The 19,902-nt window shown below is 44.4% G+C and overlaps 1 protein-coding gene across 1 annotated transcript in view; it reads right to left on the reverse strand.

Annotated features, from left to right (window-relative positions):
- Nucleotides 1-586: 586 nt before the first annotated feature.
- The window catches only part of ptafr (platelet-activating factor receptor), a 39,472-nt gene continuing 20,156 nt past the window's right edge, over nucleotides 587-19,902 (reverse strand). The window contains exon 2 of the mRNA XM_078566311.1: nucleotides 587-2,440. Within this exon, the coding sequence (XP_078422437.1) occupies nucleotides 1,311-2,375 (1,065 nt within the window). The 5' untranslated portion in view covers nucleotides 2,376-2,440 and the 3' untranslated portion in view covers nucleotides 587-1,310. The remainder of the gene's footprint in view (nucleotides 2,441-19,902) is intronic.

The following is a 19,902-nucleotide window of genomic DNA, read 5'->3' on the forward strand; positions in this document are numbered from 1 at the left end:
ACACTTCTGTCATCTCCAGACTTTTGTCTGTGAAATCTTTTGATTATCTGCTCCTATCACGACTTGCTTATCTCCACAATCACCACACCCTCAACTTCTCTCTTCCCCCCCCCGCCCCCCCACCCACCTTAAACCAGCTTATATTTCTCCTTTCTCCTAACTATGCTTCAGTTCTGCCGAAGGGCCCTGAAGGCTCGAAACGTTAACTGATTTCTTCTCCGCCGATGCTGCCAGACCTGCTGAGTTTTTCCAGGTAATTCTGTTTTTGTTTTTAATTTCTCCATTACTGGCCTCCCATTCTTCACTAACTTCAATTTGTCCAAAACTCAATGCATATATTAAATCACTTTCCCTGGCCTACATTGATTTCCTGTCCTCTAATGCATTTGATAGCCTGTCTTCATTTTCAAATTCCTCCGTCCCCTCATATCATCTCCATCTCCACAAGTCTTCTGCTTTATCCTCCATATTCCCTCTTACATCCTTTCACTCTTTGATTCTTGCCTTTTGTGCATCCATTTTTCCCTTCATCTCAGTGGTAGAGCTCAAACACATTGGCCTTGTTGTTTGGGTCTCCCATCCTCTCCACTTCCCTTTCCATCTTGGAAAAGTGTCTCAAAACTCACCTCACTGACCAAGATTTCAGTTGCCACCCCTAGTCTGACTCCAGGTGGCTTGACGTCTGTACTTTTTCTCCCTCTTGGTAAAACGTGCTGTGAATTTAACACTAAAAGTGCTGTAAATTGTTAGTTGAATGCTAAAATGCCACGAAAATCTCTTGTTTAAAAATAATTGAAACTGAACAGCTTATCCAATGCGGAGATGTTATCTCATGATATTAAACAAGACGATGCTCATATTTATCAACAGTGAGGTCAAAAGGTTTTTAAAAAATAAAGATAAATTCTACAAGTCAGGAAAAGTCAACATTTGTTTTGTCCAGTCAGCAGCATGATCTTTTTATCTTCATGATAAAAGCAAAATACCGCGGATGTTGAAAATCTGAAACAAAAGCAAAATGCTGGAAAAGCTCAGCAGGTCTAACAGCATCTGTGGAGAGAAACAAAAAACAAGGTTAATGTTTCAAATCCATATGACTCTTCTTCAGGGCTGACCCTTCAGGCCCTTCTTAATTCACTGCCACTTCTCTTCCAGGAATGCCGAGCTTGAAGGAGTGCTGCTCTTCTCTCTGACAGCTCTGAAGAAGGGTTATACGGACTCGAAACGTTAACCTTGCTTTTTTTTGTCACTCTACAGATGCTGTCAAACTGGCTGAGTTTTTCCAGCATTTTCTGCTTTTGTACCACACTTCATTTGTTGCCTGTGTTCTGCAAAGCTACCTCTCCATCCATATTTGTTTCCGTGGAGATGGTCCTCGCGCTCCTCCGAGTACTTTTCCATTTACTTAGACGCTGTGTCAAAAATTTCCTGAACTTCTTGGTCAGAAAGCAGTATATGATGGGATCCAGTGTACAATTCAAGCCCATCAAACACAGTGTGATCTGATGGGCGTCGTTTACTGCGCGTCTGAATTCACAGTCCTCCTTCCGCCACAGGTCAAGGACGGTGAGGGTCCAGGGACCGTGCACCAGATGATGGGGGAGGAAGCAGATGCAGAAAACGATGACGACTGCGCACACCATGCGGAAAGCTTGTCTCTTCACCTTCTCACTCCTGCTCGGTAGGCCCGGTTGTGTCGATAACAGTTTCAGGATACATAGGTTGCAGGCAATAATTATAAGGAAGGCCACGAAGAAAGCTCCAATCAAAATAAAGTGGATGATAACCACGGGCATGGAAGATGCCTCGTCATATCCTTCAAAGCACTGAGTAACGTTGCCAACTTTGTTTGTTCCTGTTTGAAATAGGAAGGGGGATGCACTGCCAATGATAACAGACCAGATGATTATTGATATAATGAAGCCTCGTTTTCTGCCACTGTTCTGAACTGTTTCTATGGGATGTGCCACGGCGCAATACCTGTTATAACTGATCACCGCCAGAAACGCAATAGAACAGTAGGTATTGATAAAAAATAGGCAGCCAGCCACCCTGCAGGGGATCTCCAAAAAGATCCAATTCCCTTCGGTGCCGTAGTATACGATCCAAAAAGGGAGCGTCAGGATAAAAAGTAGATCGGCTATGCTCAGATTCACCATGAAGACTTTAATCTCAGTCAATGTCGTTACTGGGGACATGAGTTTAAAGACCCACAGCACGTAGAAGTTTCCGATAAGTCCGAGTACGAAGATGAGACTATAGACAATTGGGAAGAGTATGTATCTGAATTTAGCATCAATCTGGCAGCTGCTGTTGCTCTTGTGAGCAAGGCCCACAACGGTTGCATAGGAGGCATTACTGTCAGTTAGATTCATCACTCAATGGTATAGAAACCAAATCTTGCAGGAAACAATTAAGTGTTTACAAAGAACACTGAAACCTGAAAAGAAAAAATGATTCAAAAGTTGGCCTTTTTCCAAGTATGACACAAAATGTATTGATCAGACATCACAGACATTTTCAGAATGGAGCAATGGTGGCAATGTGCCGGGGAGAGTTTTTATTTTAAATATTGAGCACCTACATCACATTTTGACTTTATTGACAGCATTCCCAATGAAATCATTTGGTGGTGGGAGCTGTGGGGCGGGAATTAAACTAAGGGGTATGTTTTAAAGCAAAGTGTGTTCCCATAATTTACTTTTTTTAAGAAAAGATGATTCCATGAAAGATGGTTAAAATCCAGATTTTCCCTAAAGAATGAAGACGGTAAGTATTTTGTCCGCCCATCTCAATAATCTGTAAAACACCTCACATTTATTATCTTGGTCCTAGGTGCTCAGCAGGAATTGAGTTAAAGTTGTGAACACAAATATGAAAGCAGAAAAACCAAGACACTCAGCCTGGCCCCTCCCTATTTCTGTAACCTCCTCCAGCACTTCAACTTCCGGCCCTAAACTTTCCTTTCTTCTCCGACCTTCAATGTGTCTTCCCCCCCACCGCCCCCGCTCCCCACTTCCCTTCATCCAACCATCAACAGTTATACCTTGAATCCTTTATGCCCGACACTCAGGAATTCTCTCCCTAAGCCCCCTTGCCTCTCCTCCGTTGAGACCCTCTTTAAAACCCACCTCTTTGACCAATCATTTGGCCACTCCTCCAGCTGCCTTTTTTGGTTTGGGGTTCAATTTTTCCTTACACCTCAGTGAATCACCTAGGGACATTTTTTTTCTATGTTACAGGTGCAATATAAGGGCAAATTGTTGTTATTACAAGGAGCCAAGCTGCATCCAATTAAATTACATGAGCCGGGTGGTAACTCATGCTCAGTACATTCAATGTCGTTTGGAAAATAAAGCAGCTCAGTGATCCGTTGAGCCCCCTTTAGGATGGTTACCCTCGTCGGCCAGGGCTTTTAGGATTTGGCCACTTAGGGGCCTCAATTAGGGCAAGGGCGGGTGGCCCATCCGAGGCCTTGCCTGCCCCAATGTGAAATCGCTGCAAGGTTGGGACAGGCAAGAACTCAGAGGAAAGCCTGTTCCTTCAATTTCACATTCCCACCCCCCCCCCCACCCCGCCCAAAAACAATCCGGCAGGGGGCATGGAGTTCAGGCCATGAAATCGCCCCATGTGTGGAATCACAATATCAAAATCTGCAGACGACATAAATGTAGAGATTATGCTGGGAAGAGGATGCCAAAGGACGTAGACAAATTAACACATCGGGCAGATAGGCATCAGCTAAGATTTAACGTGGAGAATTTGAGGTGGTACATCTTGGGAACAAATTATGCACGATTTTGAAGAGCACTTAAAGGAAAAGAACAGGAGGATTTAGGAGTTTAAATATACAAATTTCTAAAAGTGAGAAAAGAAATTGATAAATCTGTGAATGGAATGTGGGATTGCAGGTTTTACCAGGAGGTGTGTAGATTACAGAGGCAAAGAGGTAATGTTAAATTCATTTACTAGGCTGTATTTAGAATATGTCCAGCTGTGGCTCCCCGACTTTAGAAGCACCTCAATGCCACCGAGAAAGTGCAGGAGATTTGCCAAAATTAAACCTGGGGTGAGAACTTTTGTCTGGGCCGAGATTAGAAAAATTCAGACTCTTCTCCAGTAGAATAGAGAAGATTAAGGGGAAACCCAAGGATGCTGCTCAAAATAATCAAAAGTTTTGATGAAGTAAATATGGGGAAAAGAAACTATTGCCACTGCTCAGTGGTTCAGTAACTAGAGGATAAAGGGTTAAGATCATCACCAGAAGAATAAAGGCACATATTGGACAAATTTAGTTTCCTGAGACTGTTATTAGGACAAAGAATATCCCGGCAAAAACCATGGAGGGAGCAATAGTTTTTAAAAGGGAAGAGGGTAAAAATTTGAAAAGGCTTGTGGAAAGGTAAGGGGAATGGGACAAAATTGATAGATAATACCTATCTCTCAACCTACATCAGTAAAACAGATTACCTGGTCACCATCTGATGCTGTTTGTATGGGAGCTTGCAATGGGCAAACTTGCTGTCATTTGGCCTTCACTGTAAGGGGAATGGACTACAAGGGTAGGGAAGTCTTGCTACAACTATGTTGGTGAGACCACACCCAGAATAAGGAGGGATTTACTTGCATTGGATGCAGCTCAGAGAAGGTTCATTAGGCTGATTCCTGGAATGAAGGGATTGTTTTATGAGGAAAGTTGAGGAGATTGGGTTTAGAGTATTGGAGTTTAAAGAATGAGTGATGAGCTTATTGAAGCATATAAGATTCTGGGGGGGCTTAACAGGGTAGATGTTGAGAGGATGTTTCCCCTTTTGGAGGAATCTAGAACTAGTTTCAGATAAGAGGTCTCCCATTTAAAAGAGATGAAGAGGAACTTCTTCTCTCAGAGGGTTGTTAATCTTTGGAATTGTCTATCCCAGAGAGCAGTGGAGGCTGGATCATTAAATATATTCCAGGCTGAGTTAGACAGATATTTGATCTACAAGGAAGTCAAGCACTATGAGGGGTGCAGGCAGGAAAGTGGAGTTAAGAACAAAATCAGTTTAGCCATGATCTTATTGAATGGTGGAGGAGGTTTGGGGTGGGGGTGGAGGGGGGCAAATGGCCTACTCCTGGTCCTATTTCTTATGATCTTATATTCTTATGCTTCCTATGTAACAATAGTGACAACACTTTAAAAATAATTCATCTTCCGTAAAGCACTTTGGGACATTCTGGGTTTGCAAAAGGCGTTATGATAAATGCATATTTATTCTCCACTTCCTTTATTACAGTCCTGGTATGTCGGGCACATAGCTGTTCTCTATCTGGAACAAAGAAGTAGTTCTTCCTTTATGCATACTGATGGCTATTGGTGTTGCAAAATACCCTGCCAGTCACAGTTGGCAGTCACATGTCAGGTACAATCCACCAAACTCAGTCCAGTGGGGGAGGAGATGCTGAGAAGCCAGCTAATGATAGACATCTATTCACTATAGCATTTGATCCCATGAAAACAGTCCTAAGTGTTTGCTAGTTAACAAAGATCCCCCCTCCCCTTTTTTTTCAATAATTTATATAGATTCTTCTTTCCCCACCTATTTCCATTATTTTTAAATCTAAAACTAAAACCTTGTTAGTCTTTCCACCCCACCCCCACTAGAGCTGTACTTTGAGTGTCCTGTCTTCCATTCTTAATTAGCACTTTTCTTAGACAAATATCACCACCTTCAACACCTCTTTAATCCTTTTATCTGTGACATCTTTTGATTATCTGCTCCTATCACTGCTTGCTTATCTCCACAATCACCACACCCTCAACATCTCTCTCTCACCGCCCCCCACCCCCCCCCCACCCCACCCCCCACCTTAAACCAGCTTATATTTCTCCTTTCTCCTAACTAAGCTTCAGTTCTGCCGAAGGGTCGTGAGGACTCGAAACGTTAACTGATTTCTTCTCCACCGATGCTGCCAGACCTGCTGAGTTTTTCCAGGTAATTCTTTTTTTGTTTTGGATTTCCAGCATCCGCAGTAGCTTTTAGCTTTTTGTTTTGATCAAACCAAAGCTGTTTCACTAATGAAACCACATTAACATTAGCATTTTCTGATTACTAACATTTTAGATTTCTCTTGAAAAGTACCTATTTGCTCACAGCTGATTTCACCCAATTATCTGACCTGAGTTCAGGAGAGAATATAAAACCTAAGCGTTGGAAGCTTAAGCTGCTGTAGCATTATTAAAGACTTAAGCTTCTGTTAAATTAAAACAAAGCTTCATTACATGAAGTGAATAGTTGAGATGGAAAGCCTAGGTAAGTGTCCCCTACCTTGGACTATTTTAGTTTGCTATATGGAAGGATTCACATTGTAAAACCAAAAATTGGGAACTGCAGCAACCTTAGCACTCCTAAAAATTATGTTACCAAGCCATTGGATTAATCCCCTTCTGTGGCCCCTGTCTAATGCTGAACCAGATTGTTTGCCACCTCAGCCTCCTATCTGACCGTGAGCTGAGCTTCCAGCCCCACATCTCCTCCAATACCAACTGCCTACTTCCATCATTACCATATAGTCCATCTCCACTTTGTATATTTTATATCTCATAAACTGGTGCACCATCTATGCATAGATCTATGTGTGCACAAACTTTAAAATGTCTATTCCACGCTTCTAGCTCTAGCTTCCAGTTCTTTCTACAGTCTGTTTACTTTCCTCTGAGTGCACACCCAGACATAACCAATCAAGCTCAGTGAGCATTAATAGCAAACTGACTCACATAATCAAACACGGAACAATTGAACACTACGCCCACCCTTGCCTCACCTCATGAGCTATTGAAACTCTCATCCATACCTTCGTTAGCTCCAGATTTGAATATTCCAAAGCTTTCTTTGCCAGCCTCCCATCTTCCACCCTCTGTAAACTTAAGCTCATTCAAACCTCTGCTGCCCTTATCAAATGTCACACTATGCCCCACTCACCCATCACCTCTGTACTCACAGACTTCCATTGGCTCCCAGTTAAACAACGCTTCAATTTCTCAGTCTTGTCTTCAAATCCCAACATGTCCTTGCCACTGTTTGTCTCCATTACCTCCTTCAGTCCAAGAACCCACCAAGAACTCTGCACTCCTCCAATACTGGCTTCTTCTGCATCCTTGATTCCCCTCACCCACCATTTGTGGCTGCGTCTTCAGCTGCCTAGGCCCTTAGTTCTGGAAATCCCACCCCAATCCTTTCCACCTCTCTATCTCTCTCTCCTCCTTTAAACATATTTCTTTGGCCAAGCTTTCGATCATCTATCCTATTATCTTCTTAAATAGCTCAGTGTCTCATTTGTCTGATAACGCTCCTGTGAAGTGTTTTGGGATGTTTTACAATGTGAAAAGCGCTAGCTGTTGTTGTAGAGAAGTAGCACACAAAATGTGAAAGCAATCTTTTCCTCCATTCCCCCCACTCTTTTATTGCAGAGGAACACCAAAATCACTTACACTGACACCACCTGAGTATATGGCAGAAGGTCAGGGAGCCAGAAATGACAAAGGGATGTCCCATCAAGTCGACACCACCTACATGGACTTCAGTGTTCACCGAATTTGATTCATCTCCATGAGTGCATTGACACATTGAAAGCTAAGGACCTTGAAAACATCTGCAGCTCTCGAAGGCCTGGGGCCCTAGAACCAGAGAGAGAAGAAATTCCTCTTCATCCCTGTCTTAACTGGGAGACCCCTTATCTGAAACTAGTTCTAGATTCCCCCACAAGGGGAAACATCCTCTCAGCATCTACCCTATCAATCCCCCATCAGAATGTTGTATAGTTAGGTAAGATCACCTTTCATTCTTTTAAACTCCAATACTTATAGGCCCAATAGTATGACCTTCTCAACCTTTCCTCATAAGACAATCCCTTCATCCCAGGAATCAACCTAGTGAACCTTCTCTGAACTAGGGGTCTAGAACCAGACCCCCTCCTAAACAAGTCATTCCAGCGCAGATATAACACTGGTGTAGTGTAAACATTAGGCCTTAAAGTGTTTTTTTCAGTCCACAAAAACTCAGATGAAAACTAATCATTCAAAATATACAAATGACAAGTTAAGTAATGTAAAAAAAACCTGTAATTATCTCAAGCATATCAGTTCATTTTCTCTCGCCAATTTCACCTTCTCTGTCTGCCTTCTTCACCCAATTACACTGACTCACACTGGGATGCAATGTGAGGTCACAATGCCCACGGATAAAGGCCGTTCTTTAGCATCTCGTCAAATGGTCTAAGTTAGTCCCTTAAATCGGGCTTTCCAGCTGAGCCTGATCCTGGCCCCGTCCAACACCCAAACATATACACTTCACAGAATAATCGAATCTCGTGGATAAGAAGGAGGCCATTTGGTCCATCGTACCTGTGCTGGCTCTTTGAAAGAGCCCTCCACTTGGTCCCAGTCACCTCCCCCACCCCACCCCCAGCTTTTTCCCCATAGCCCTACACATTTTTCCTTTTCCAATTTATCTGATTCCCTTTTGAAAATTCCTATTTAAATCTGCTTCCTTTCAAATTCCAGATGACTCTCCTGTGAACTTTGACTGATATTTTTCCCTCCTTAGGCCGGGAGCATTAAGGCGATTGTAGTGTCCTTCCTATGGAGAAAAGCTCCTCCCCAACAGTTTCCTTTATAACATTCACTAAATCTTTGCATGCCCATCATCTAACTGAAGATCCCTCATTGCTGGTGCAATGCTTCTATGTTTCTGTGGTAATGTTTTGAAATATTCAAACAAATGCGTTTGGGTGAAGCACTAAGTGAGTTTCCTCTATTGTTTTGAGCTTTAATGTACATACGGGTTAAGGTCTGTTCCTGACCACTGGAAGGTCATCTGGGGATTTGAAAGCAAGCAGATTTAAATAGGAATTTTCAGAAGGGAATCAGATAAGCTGGAAAAGGAAAAAATGTGCAGGACTATGGGAAAAAAGCTGGGGGAAGGTGGTGAGGAAATGTGCCCCTTCTTTCCTCAGGGTGGTGTCTCCTGAAGCATGCCAGAACACGACGTTGAAAGAAAACCATCTAAATTAAAATGGCTAAATGTTACCATTAAAGATGGTTTTCTACTTCTCAATTCAAATTGACATAATCTTTAATACTCACGGCAGCAAAAGATTTTTTCCCTAATTGGCTGTTCCTTTACTGTTAAGAAAAACGTTCGTTCAATCAACAAATAATTCACTAAATAAGAGTGCCTTATCACTGTGACTGCCAAGCAATGTTCCTTCAGAAACAGCGAATGATTGAAAATACTCACCCTACCCAGCAATTTTAATGACAAAGCTGCAACTCCTAAACTCAGTGTCTTCAGAGATCCTCAAATATTTCCACCACAGTATTAAAGGACTCGAATGAAAACTACAAACTTCTCGCACAACATCACAGTAGCTGTATTTGTTAATAATGTATGAGGGATTACTTCCTCCTTTGCTGTTCACAAATCGCTTGAGCAATTGCATGACACATTACAGATCTGCCGAGAGGAAGTAACAAGGAAGGACATTGTGGTTTGAAAGGTTTTTTTAATTTAATATTGAAGAGATTCCATTCATTTCTACAGTTTAAGTCTGTGTAGTTTTATAAAATCCACCATGTAACAGTAATGCCTCATTTTTTAAGGAATCAAAAATAATGCAATAAGCTTTTCCCTTTGGAGTAACTGACCAGGAGTTTGAAACAAAAACAGAATTACCTGGAAAAACTCAGCAGGTCTGGCAGTATCGGCGGAGAAGAAATCAGTTAACGTTTCGAGCCTTCATGGCCCTTCGGCAGAACTGAGTTTGAAATACAGGCACACTTGCTTCTTTCAGAATCTCCTTCTCAGAAAAGAATGAGGACAACTCCCTCTATTGTTCAAGTCTAAAAAAGCTCCCAAAACTCCTTAAAATTTCTTCTGAATAAGTTTTGCCCAGGAGATCAGGTGATACGTGTATTTGTGCAAATGGGTGACTAAGCAATACAAGATTGTACATGATGTAAATGAGATAATAGGCTGCCCTGCTTGATATGTGATAGTGTAAAAGTGTAGCTTATGTGTGATTGCACATAATTATAAATAACACTCAACAACACTCAAGAAGTTTGACACCGTCCAGGACAAAGCAGCCCCGCTTGATTGGCACCTCATCCACAAACATTCACTCCCTCCACCACTGTCGCACAGTGACAGCAGTGTGTACCATCTACAAGATGCACTGCAGGAATTCACCAAGGGTCCTTTGGCAGCACCTTCCAAACCCACGACCACTAACATCTAGAAGGACAAGGGCAGCAGATAGATGGGAACACCACCATCTGGAAGTTCCCCTCCAAGCCACTCATCATCTGACTTGGAAATATATCGCCGTTCCTTCACTGTCACTGGGTCAAAATCCTGGAACTCCATTCCTAACAGCACTGTGGATGTACCTACACCACAAGGACTGCAGCGGTTCAAGAAGGCAGCTCACCACCAGCTCTCAAGGGCAACTAGGGATGGACAATAAATGCTGGCCCAGCCAGCGACGCCCACATCCCATGAATGAATTTTTAAAATGAGACAGTCCATGATAAGGATAAGAAATGCCTGTGATATTGATTGTATGGAATTGTCTGTGATACAAATGACAAGGGATTGTGTGTGATTATGAATAATATGAGATAGCAAACGATTTAGATAATTAGGAACAGGATGCTAATGTATGATATGGTCTGTGGCAGCTATATCAGGATTAATAAAGTGTGGCAAGGCTACCTCCTCAATTCTTGTCAATGGGTCTGGATGAGGGAGGTGCAAAAATGAGAAATCAGCTGGCATTCCTGGTCCTGATCAATATCCAGGGATTCCTGTTGGAAACGAGGTGTGTTTGTCAGGGATCTTAATTTCCTCCACGTGCACTGCTTTTACGGCAGTGGCTAATGCTTTTGTGATACATTGCTACTGAGCTATTTTACTACAAGATAATTATTATCAAAAAAGGCCTTTCAGTCCATCATAATTCACCCGTCTGTCCAGAGAGATCGTAACACCCCAGCATCCCCTGGAGAAATCCTTGGTGTCCTGGCCAATATTTCTTCCTCAGTCAACATCACATAAACGGTTTATCTAATTGCTATTTGTGGGAGCTTGCTTTGTGCAAATTCACTGCTGCATTCCCTACCTTACAACAGCAACTACACTTCAAAAGTCCTTAATTTTCTGCAAAGAGCTTTGGTATGTCTTGAGGCCATGAAAGGCACTATATAAGTGCTCTTTTTCTCCAGAGAAGCCATTATCTAAATGATACCTAATGATGAGTCAGCACCATTGGGCAATGGCGAAGAAGAAATGAGCGATTAGAAAAGAGAAAAAGATGATAAGCGTTGTTGAATTTTCAACACCACCACAAAGACCTTATGGGAGCTCCTCAACATTCACCCCACACAGCCATCAGTTAACAATCAGCTGCTAGAGGCTAATGCACCCATAACTAGAGGCACTTTTTATGCTAATCCCTCACAACAACTTAAAGTTACTCTGGGGAGGGGGTTATCTGCAAACTGGACTGCAGCAATGTCAGCTTACTTTTTTGAAAAAAAATTCTCAGAAATAGCATTGAGCTTCCTTCCAAATCCAGGTCGCTTTTGCTAAATTTTGGCCATAGATGCAAATTATCTTTCAGACACATTGGTTTCTAAATTATCTTGCACCATCACATTTTGCATCACATAGCTGTCAACTTCTTTTCTTCAGACTAAATGAAGATGGGTATCATGTGGAGCTAGTGAGATTGCTGAATAGATTACATTATGCTGTGCAAAGTTTGCTCACCAGTTTAATTACTTGTCTCCATTCTGTCCACAAGCACGACCCTGAGATTCTGGCTGCTTATCGTTTCAATTCTCTGACCTCTCGCTCCTTGGCCTTCTAGACTGTTCCAATGAATCTTGAGGAGCAGCATCTCATCTTTCAATTAGGGACTTTACAGCCTTGCAGGCTTATCAACAAGTTCAACTTTCCAGATCATAGTCACTGTTCACATTTTTTTTCAGACAGCAGCTGTTTGTTATGAGTCTACTCAAGTCTACGATAAGGGGAGGTGATGACATAGTGGTCTTGTCACTGGACTAGTGATCTAGAGACCCAGGGTGTGCTCTCAGAATCTGGGTTTGAATCCTGACACAGCCGATGGTGGAATTTGAATTCAATAAATGACCATGAAACGATTGTTGTGAAAACCCACCTGGTTCACTAATGCCCTTCAGGGAAGGAAACCTGCGGTCCTTACCTGGACCTACATGTGATCAATGTGGTTGATGCTGAAATGGACTAGCAAGCAACTGACAAACACTACAAAGCCACAAAAAAAGAATGAAACCAGACAGACCACCCAGCATCAACCTAGGCACTGGAAATGGCAACTGCAACCTCAGCCCTGTCGACCCTGCAAATTCCTCCTTACTAACATCTGGGGGCTTGTGCCAAAGTTGGGAGAGTCGTCTCACAGACTAGTTAAGCAACAGCCTGACATAGTCATCCTCATGGAATCATGCCTTACAGACAATGTCCTAGACACCAGCATCACCATCCCTGGGTATATCCTGGTAGTGGGACAGGACAGCAGAGGTGGTGGCACAGCACTATACAGGCAGGAGGGAGTTTCCCTGGGAATCCTCAACATCGACTCGGGGCCCCATGAAGTCTCATGGCATCAGGTCAAACAGGGGCAAGGAAACCTCCTGCTGATTACCATGTCGCCTTCTCCTCAGCTGATGAATCTGTGTTGAACACCACTTGGAGGGAGCACTGAGGGTGACAAGGGCACAGAATATACTCTGGGTGGGGGACTTCAATGTCCATCACCAAGGGTAGCTTGGTAGCACCGAGCTGGCTGAGTCCTAAAGGACATATCTGCTAGACTGGGTCTGCGGCAGGTGGTGAGGGAACCAACAAGAGGGAAAAATATACTTGACCTCATCCTCACCAACCTGCCTGCGGCAGATGCACCTGTCCATGACAGTATTGGCAGGAACAATCACCGCACAGTCATTGTGGAGACAAAGTCCTGCCTTCACATTGAGGATACCCTCCATCGTGTTGTGTGGCACTGCTACTATGCAAAATGGGATAGATTTTGAACAGATCTAGCAACTCAAGACTGAGCATCCACGAGGCGCTGTGGGCCATCAGCAGCAGCAGAATTATACTCGAACACAATCTGTAACCTCATGGCCCAGCATATCCCCCACTCTACCATTACCATCAAGCCAGGGGATCAACACTGGTTCAATGAAGAGTGCAGGAGGGCATGCTAGGAGCAGCACCAGGCATACCTAAAAATGAGGTGTCAACCTGGTGAAGCTATAACACTGGATTACTTGCATGCCAAACAGCATAAGCAGCAAGTGATAGACAGAGCTAAGCAATCCCATAACCAACAGATCAGGTCTAAGTCCTGCCACATCCAGTCGTGAATGGTGGTGGACAATTAAACAACTTGCTGGAGGAGGAGGCTCCACAAATATCCCCATCCTCAATGATGGAGCAGCCCAGCACATCGGTGCAAAAGATAAGGCTGATGCATTCGCAACAATCTTCAGCCAGAAGTGCCGAGTGGATGATCCATCTCGACCTCCTCCAGAGGGCCTCAGCATCATAGGTGCCAGTCTTCAGCCAATTCGATTCACTCCACATGATATCAAGAAATGACTGAAGGCACTGGATACTGCAAAGGCTATGGGCCCTAACAATATTCCAGCAATAGTACTGAAGACTTGTGCTCCAGAACTTGCCGTGCCCCTAGCCAAGCTGTCCCAGTACAGCTACAACACTGGCACCTACCCAGCTATGTGGAAAATTGCCCAGGTATGTCCTGTACACAAAAAGCAGGACAAATCCAACCCAGCCAATTACCGCCCCATCAGTCTACTCTCCATCATCAGTAAAGTAATGGGCAGGGTCATCAACAGTGCTATCAAGCGACACTTGCTTAGCAATAACCTGCTCACTGACGCCCAGTTTGGGTTCCACCAGGGCCACTCAGCTCCTAACCTCATTACAGCCTTGGTTCAAACATGGACAAAAGAGCTGAATTCCAGAGGTGAGGTGAGAGTGACTGCCCTTGACATCAAGGCAGCATTTGACCGAGTGTGGCATCAAGGAGCCCTAGCAAAACTGGAGTCAATGGGAACCAGGGGCAAAACTCTCCACTGGTTGAAGACATACCTAGCACAAAGGAAGATGGTTGTGGTTGTTGGAGGTCAGTCATTTCAGCTCCAGGACATCACTGCAGGAGTTTCTTAGGGTAGTGTCCTCAGCCCAACCATCTTCAGCTGCTTCATCAATGACCTTCCTTCCATCATAAGGTCAAAAGTGGAAATGTTCGCTGATGATTGCACAATGTTCAGCACCATTCACAATTCCTCAAATACTGAAGAAGTCTATGTCCAAATGCAGCAAGACCTGGACAATATCCAAGCTTGGGCTGACAACTGGCAAGTAACATTCGCACCACACAAGTGTCAGGCAATGACCATCTCCAACAAAAGAGAATCTAACCATCGCCCCTTGATGTTCAATGGCATTACCATCACTGAATCCCCCACTATCAACATCCTGGGGGTTACCATTGACCTGAAACTGAACTGGACTAGCCATATAAATACTGTGGCTACAAAAGCAGGTCAGAGGCTAGGAATAGTGCGACGAGTAACCCACCTCCTGACTCTCCAAAGCCTGTCCATCATCTACAAGGCACAAGTCAGGAGTGTGATGGAATACTCCCCATTTGCCTGGATGAGTGCAGTTCCCACAACACTCATGAAGCTTGACACCATCGAGGACAAAGCAGCCCAATTGATTGGTACCACATCCACAAACATTCATTCCCTCCACTACCGACGCACAGTAGCAGCAGTGTGTACCATCTATAAGATGCACTGCAGGGATTCACCAAGGCTCCTTCGACAGCACCTCCCAAACCCACATCCACTACCATCTAGAAGGACAAGGGCAGTAGGTAGATGGGAACACCACCACCTGGAAGTTCCCCTCCAAGCCACTCACCATCCTCACTTCGAAATATATCGCCGTTCCTTCACTGTCGCTGGGTCAAAATCCTGGAATTTCCTTCCTGACAGCACTGTGGGTGTACCTATACCACATGGGCTGCAGCGGTTCAAGAAGGCAGCTCACCACCACCTTCTCAAGGGCAACTAGTGATGGGCAATAAATGCTGGCCCAGCCAGTGACGCCCACATCCCGAGAATGAATTTAAAAAAACTATCCGTTTAATTTCTTCCCTTTCACCCTTTCACTGACCTTCCTTTTTGTTCTTTCCTCCCCTCCCCAAGCCCTCCTCCTTTGTCTTTGTACATGCTTAAAATCTATTATACTGTAACATTTTCCAGCATTGACAAGAGGTCATTGAGCTGAAACGTTAACTCTGTTCCTCTCTCCACAGCTGCTGCCAGACCTGCTGAGTATTTCTAACGTGCTTCTCTTTTGATTATGGTTGTTCTGTCTTTGCTGCTCTAGTCACAACCCTCAATTCCCCACCTAATTGCAGCACAGGAACACTATGAGCACAAAATCTCGTAGCTCAGGGAAAACCACCGCCTTCTCAGCATTTCCCAGATCCTGAGGATAAAAGAAGATCCACCATGATGGGGGGGGCTGATGAACCAACCCATTAGGAAATACAGAGCAAGGCGGGCATCTTCCTCGTAAACAAATTTCACAAGGTCTAATGAGGCGTATATACCCTAGCAGCACAAGTCAACTGAAATGCAAATAGAGAGCTGTAACACAGGCTGCTGAACCGCTATCTCCCACTGGTCATTATAAGTCATTTTAACCTTGAACACTGCTATAAAGTGTGATATCAAGTTAGCCACCCACTATACATCATTCCCCAATTTGATTGCTATTGTAGGCAACTGGGTAAGCTGTACAACAGGCAACTGGTCCAATATTATTCCTATCATCAAAATTAAAATGATCCCCAACACATTTTCAATACATTTTTGAAGGGTTTTTAAATACAAAACCAAGCATTTGCCTGGACTCTAACTGTTTGCAATCCCATGTATTTGTAATCAATTGACTCAGTATAGTTGCCATTAGCTGCAGAGAAATGATAGACAATGTGAACACCTCACCCTTTATGTCCCAGTAACTTGATTTATTGTTTAAATTCATCCATGGGGCATCACTGACTAGGCCAGCATTTATTACCCATTCCTAATTGCCCTGTTCAGGGGCCATTTCAGAGTCAATCACATTGGTTGGGGTTGACCAGGTAAGGACAGCAGATTTCCAGATAGATTTTTATGACAATGGTTTCATGACCATCATCAAACTTTTAACTCCTTTTCATTGGATCCAAACTCCACCACCTGCCATGGTGGGATTGAAACTCAGGCCCCCAGAGCATTACCCTGGGTCTCATGGATTACCAGTCCAGTGACAATACCACTGCACCACCACCTCCCCATGTATTTATGCCACTGTTATGCTTGCATTAAACCCTTTCCTGTAGCTAAGCGAGACCACGTTACTAACCTCAGCAAGTTTGCAATTTTCACAGTACGAGGTTTATTAAAGCAGTTGCAGTATTTTATCTTAGTCTTGAAGTGGTCATGTGGAGATGGCAGAAAAAACCTTTCATTGAGCACTTTGCAAGGCAGTATATTAGCCTACCAGTCCATCACGTTTAAGGTTTCCCTTGTTTTTAATTGTTTCCTATAAATCTTAACACAGAAACAGACTTGTTCTGTCCTGCAGTATAGCTTAATTTCCAATTACGTTTCTTGCTCTCTGCCTGAAATGAAAGCATTGCAATATTGCTGGAGTATCCATTATCAGCTTGTGCTCTCCTCTCAGCCAGAGGTAGCATTGCAATGAGGACTATAGTAGGAAACTGGGTGATAACACCCTTCGTACATTTCCATGGTTTTAGTGCTGGTAAATGTCAAGACTGATATTTTACAGTTCAACTGCAGGCCATCTCCGCTAAGGTACAAATTTCTACTTCACACTTCCCTATGCTGGCTGCCAATTTAATGAGACAAAAAAAACATCAGCACCACGAGAATCTGTTATAAGTCTCTTGAAACTATTTCTCTCCATGCTATGCTCTATCTGTTCCTTTCCATTGCAGAACTGGTAAAGACGAACCAAAACTTTATGTAATGGCTTGATGTACCGTACTGTACCAGACATGCTTGAATCAGGTCCTCGACTAGAAAACCATACACGCTGAGGATTACCCGTGCTGAGGGCTCATTCTTCAGTCTACAAGAAACATGACCCCTGACAGGCAGTGGGAAAAGGCTATACCTTCAATCACTACATTTCCTCCCCCTTTAGTTCTTTTTACATTTCCTATTTGCAAAGAGCATTTTAATCCACAACATATACATATATATACAACTTCAGGTGATTAAAGATTAAATCTCTGAAGCGGTTTCCATATTTAGTTAGAGTGTGTAGCTCCACAACTTGAAGTTCTTCCACTGGACCGACATGACCAGGAACCGTAGCATCAGATACAACATTAAAAAGTGGCAAAACAAAAACAGAATTACCTGGAAAAACTCAGCAGGTCTGGCAGCATCGGTGGAGAAGAAATCAGTTAACGTTTCGAGCCTTCATGGCCCTTCGGCAGAACTGAAGCATAGTTAGGAGAAGGGAGAAATATAAACTGGTTATAGCCGTCTCAATTTCTCTGCTCCTCTCACCCATTCTAATCTGTCTCTCTCTGAACTCACTGCACTCCGTTCTCTCAGGTCCAACCCCAACATTGTCATCAAACCCACTGACAAGGGTGGTACTGTTGTCTGGCGCATTGACCTCTACCTCGCGGAGGCTGAGCGTCAACTCGCAGACATTTCCTCCTACCTCTCCCTGGACCATGACCCCACCACAGAACATCAAGCCATTGTTTCCAGGACTGTCACTGACCTCATCTCCTCTGGAGATCTTCCTCCCACAGCTTCCAACTTGATAGTCGCCCAACCTCGGACGGCCCGCTTCTACCTCCTACCCAAAATCCACAAACAGAACTGTCCTGGCAGACCGATCGTGTCAGCCTGTTCCTGCCCCACGGAACTCATTTCTCGTTATCTTGACTCCCTTCTCTCTCCCCTTGTCCAGTCCCTTCCCACCTACATCCGTGATTCCTCTGACACCTTACGTCACATCAACAATTTCCAGTTCCCTGGCCCCAACCGCTTCCTCTTCACCATGGATGTCCAATCCCTCTACACCTCCATCCCCCACCAGGATGGTCTGAGGGCCCTTAGCTTCTTCCTTGAACAGAGGCCCCAACAATCCCCATCCACCACTACTCTCCTCCGTCTGGCTGAACTTGTTCTCACACTGAACAATTTCTCCTTTAACTCCTCTCACTTCCTCCAAATAAAAGGTGTGGCTATGGGTACCCGCATGGGCCCCAGCTATGCCTGTCTCTTTATGGGGTATGTGGAACATTCCTTGTTCCAGTCCTACTCCGGCCCCCTCCCACAACTCTTTCTCCGGTACATCGATGATTACTTCGGTGCTGCTTCATGCTCTCGTCGGGACCTGGAAAAATTTATTCATTTTGCTTCCAATCTCCACCCCTCCATCATTTTCACATGGTCCATCTCTGACACTTCTCTTCCCTTCCTTGACCTCTCTGTCTCAATTTCTGATGATAGACTGTCCACCAATATCCATTACAAGCCTACCGACTCCCACAGCTACCTCGACTACAGCTCCTCACACCCCGCTTCTTGTAAAGACTCCATCCCATTCTCTCAGTTCCTTCACCTCCGTCGCATCTGTTCTGATGACGCTACCTTCAGAAACAGCTCCTCTGACATGTCCTCCTTCTTCCTTAACCGAGGTTTTCCATCCACGGTCGTTGACAGGGCCCTCAACCGTGTCCGGCCCATATCCCGCGCATCCTCCCTCACGCCTTCTCCTCCTTCCCAGAAACATGATAGGGTCCCCCTTGTCCTCACTTATCACCCCACCAGCCTCCGCATTCAAAGGATCATCCTCCGCCATTTCCGCCAACTCCAGCATGATGCCACCACCAAACACATCTTCCCTTCACCCCCCCTGACGGCATTCCATAGGGATCGTTCCCTCCGGGACACCCTGGTCCACTCCTCCATCACCCCCTACTCCTCAACCCCCACTTATGGCACCTCCCCATGCCCACGCAGAAGATGCAACACCTGCCCCTTCACTTCCTCTCTCCTCACCGTCCAAGGGCCCAAACACTCCTTTCAAGTGAAGCAGCATTTCACTTGCATTTCCCCTAACTTAGTCTACTGCATTCGTTGCTCCCAATGTGGTCTCCTCTACATCGGAGAGACCAAACGCAAACTGGGCGACCGTTTTGCGGAACACCTGCGGTCTGTCCGCAAGAAAGACCCAAACCTCCCTGTCGCTTGCCATTTTAACACTCCACCCTGCTCTCTTGCCCACATGTCTGTCCTTGGCTTGCTGCATTGTTCCAGTGAAGCCCAACGCAAACTGGAGGAACAGCACCTCATCTTCCGACTAGGCACTTTACAGCCTTCTGGACTGAATATTGAATTCAACAACTTTAGATCTTAAACTCCCCCTCCCCCCATCCCCACCCCGTTTCTCCCCCACCCCCCTTTTTTTCAATAATTTATATAGATTCTTCTTTCCCCACCTATTTCCATTATTTTTAAATCTAAAACTAAAACCTTGTTAGTCTTTCCACCCCACCCCCACTAGAGCTGTACTTTGAATATCCTGTCTTCCATTCTTAATTAGCACTTTTCTTAGACAAATATCACCACCTTCAACACCTCTTTGACCCTTTTGTCTGTGCCTATCACTGCTTATCTCCACAATCACCACACCCTCAACGTCTCTCTTCCCGCCCCCCCCCTCCCCCCCCGCA

Source organism: Cetorhinus maximus, chromosome 21, assembly GCF_964194155.1.
Source record: "Cetorhinus maximus chromosome 21, sCetMax3.hap1.1, whole genome shotgun sequence".
In the NCBI taxonomy this organism is placed as follows: domain Eukaryota; kingdom Metazoa; phylum Chordata; class Chondrichthyes; order Lamniformes; family Cetorhinidae; genus Cetorhinus; species Cetorhinus maximus.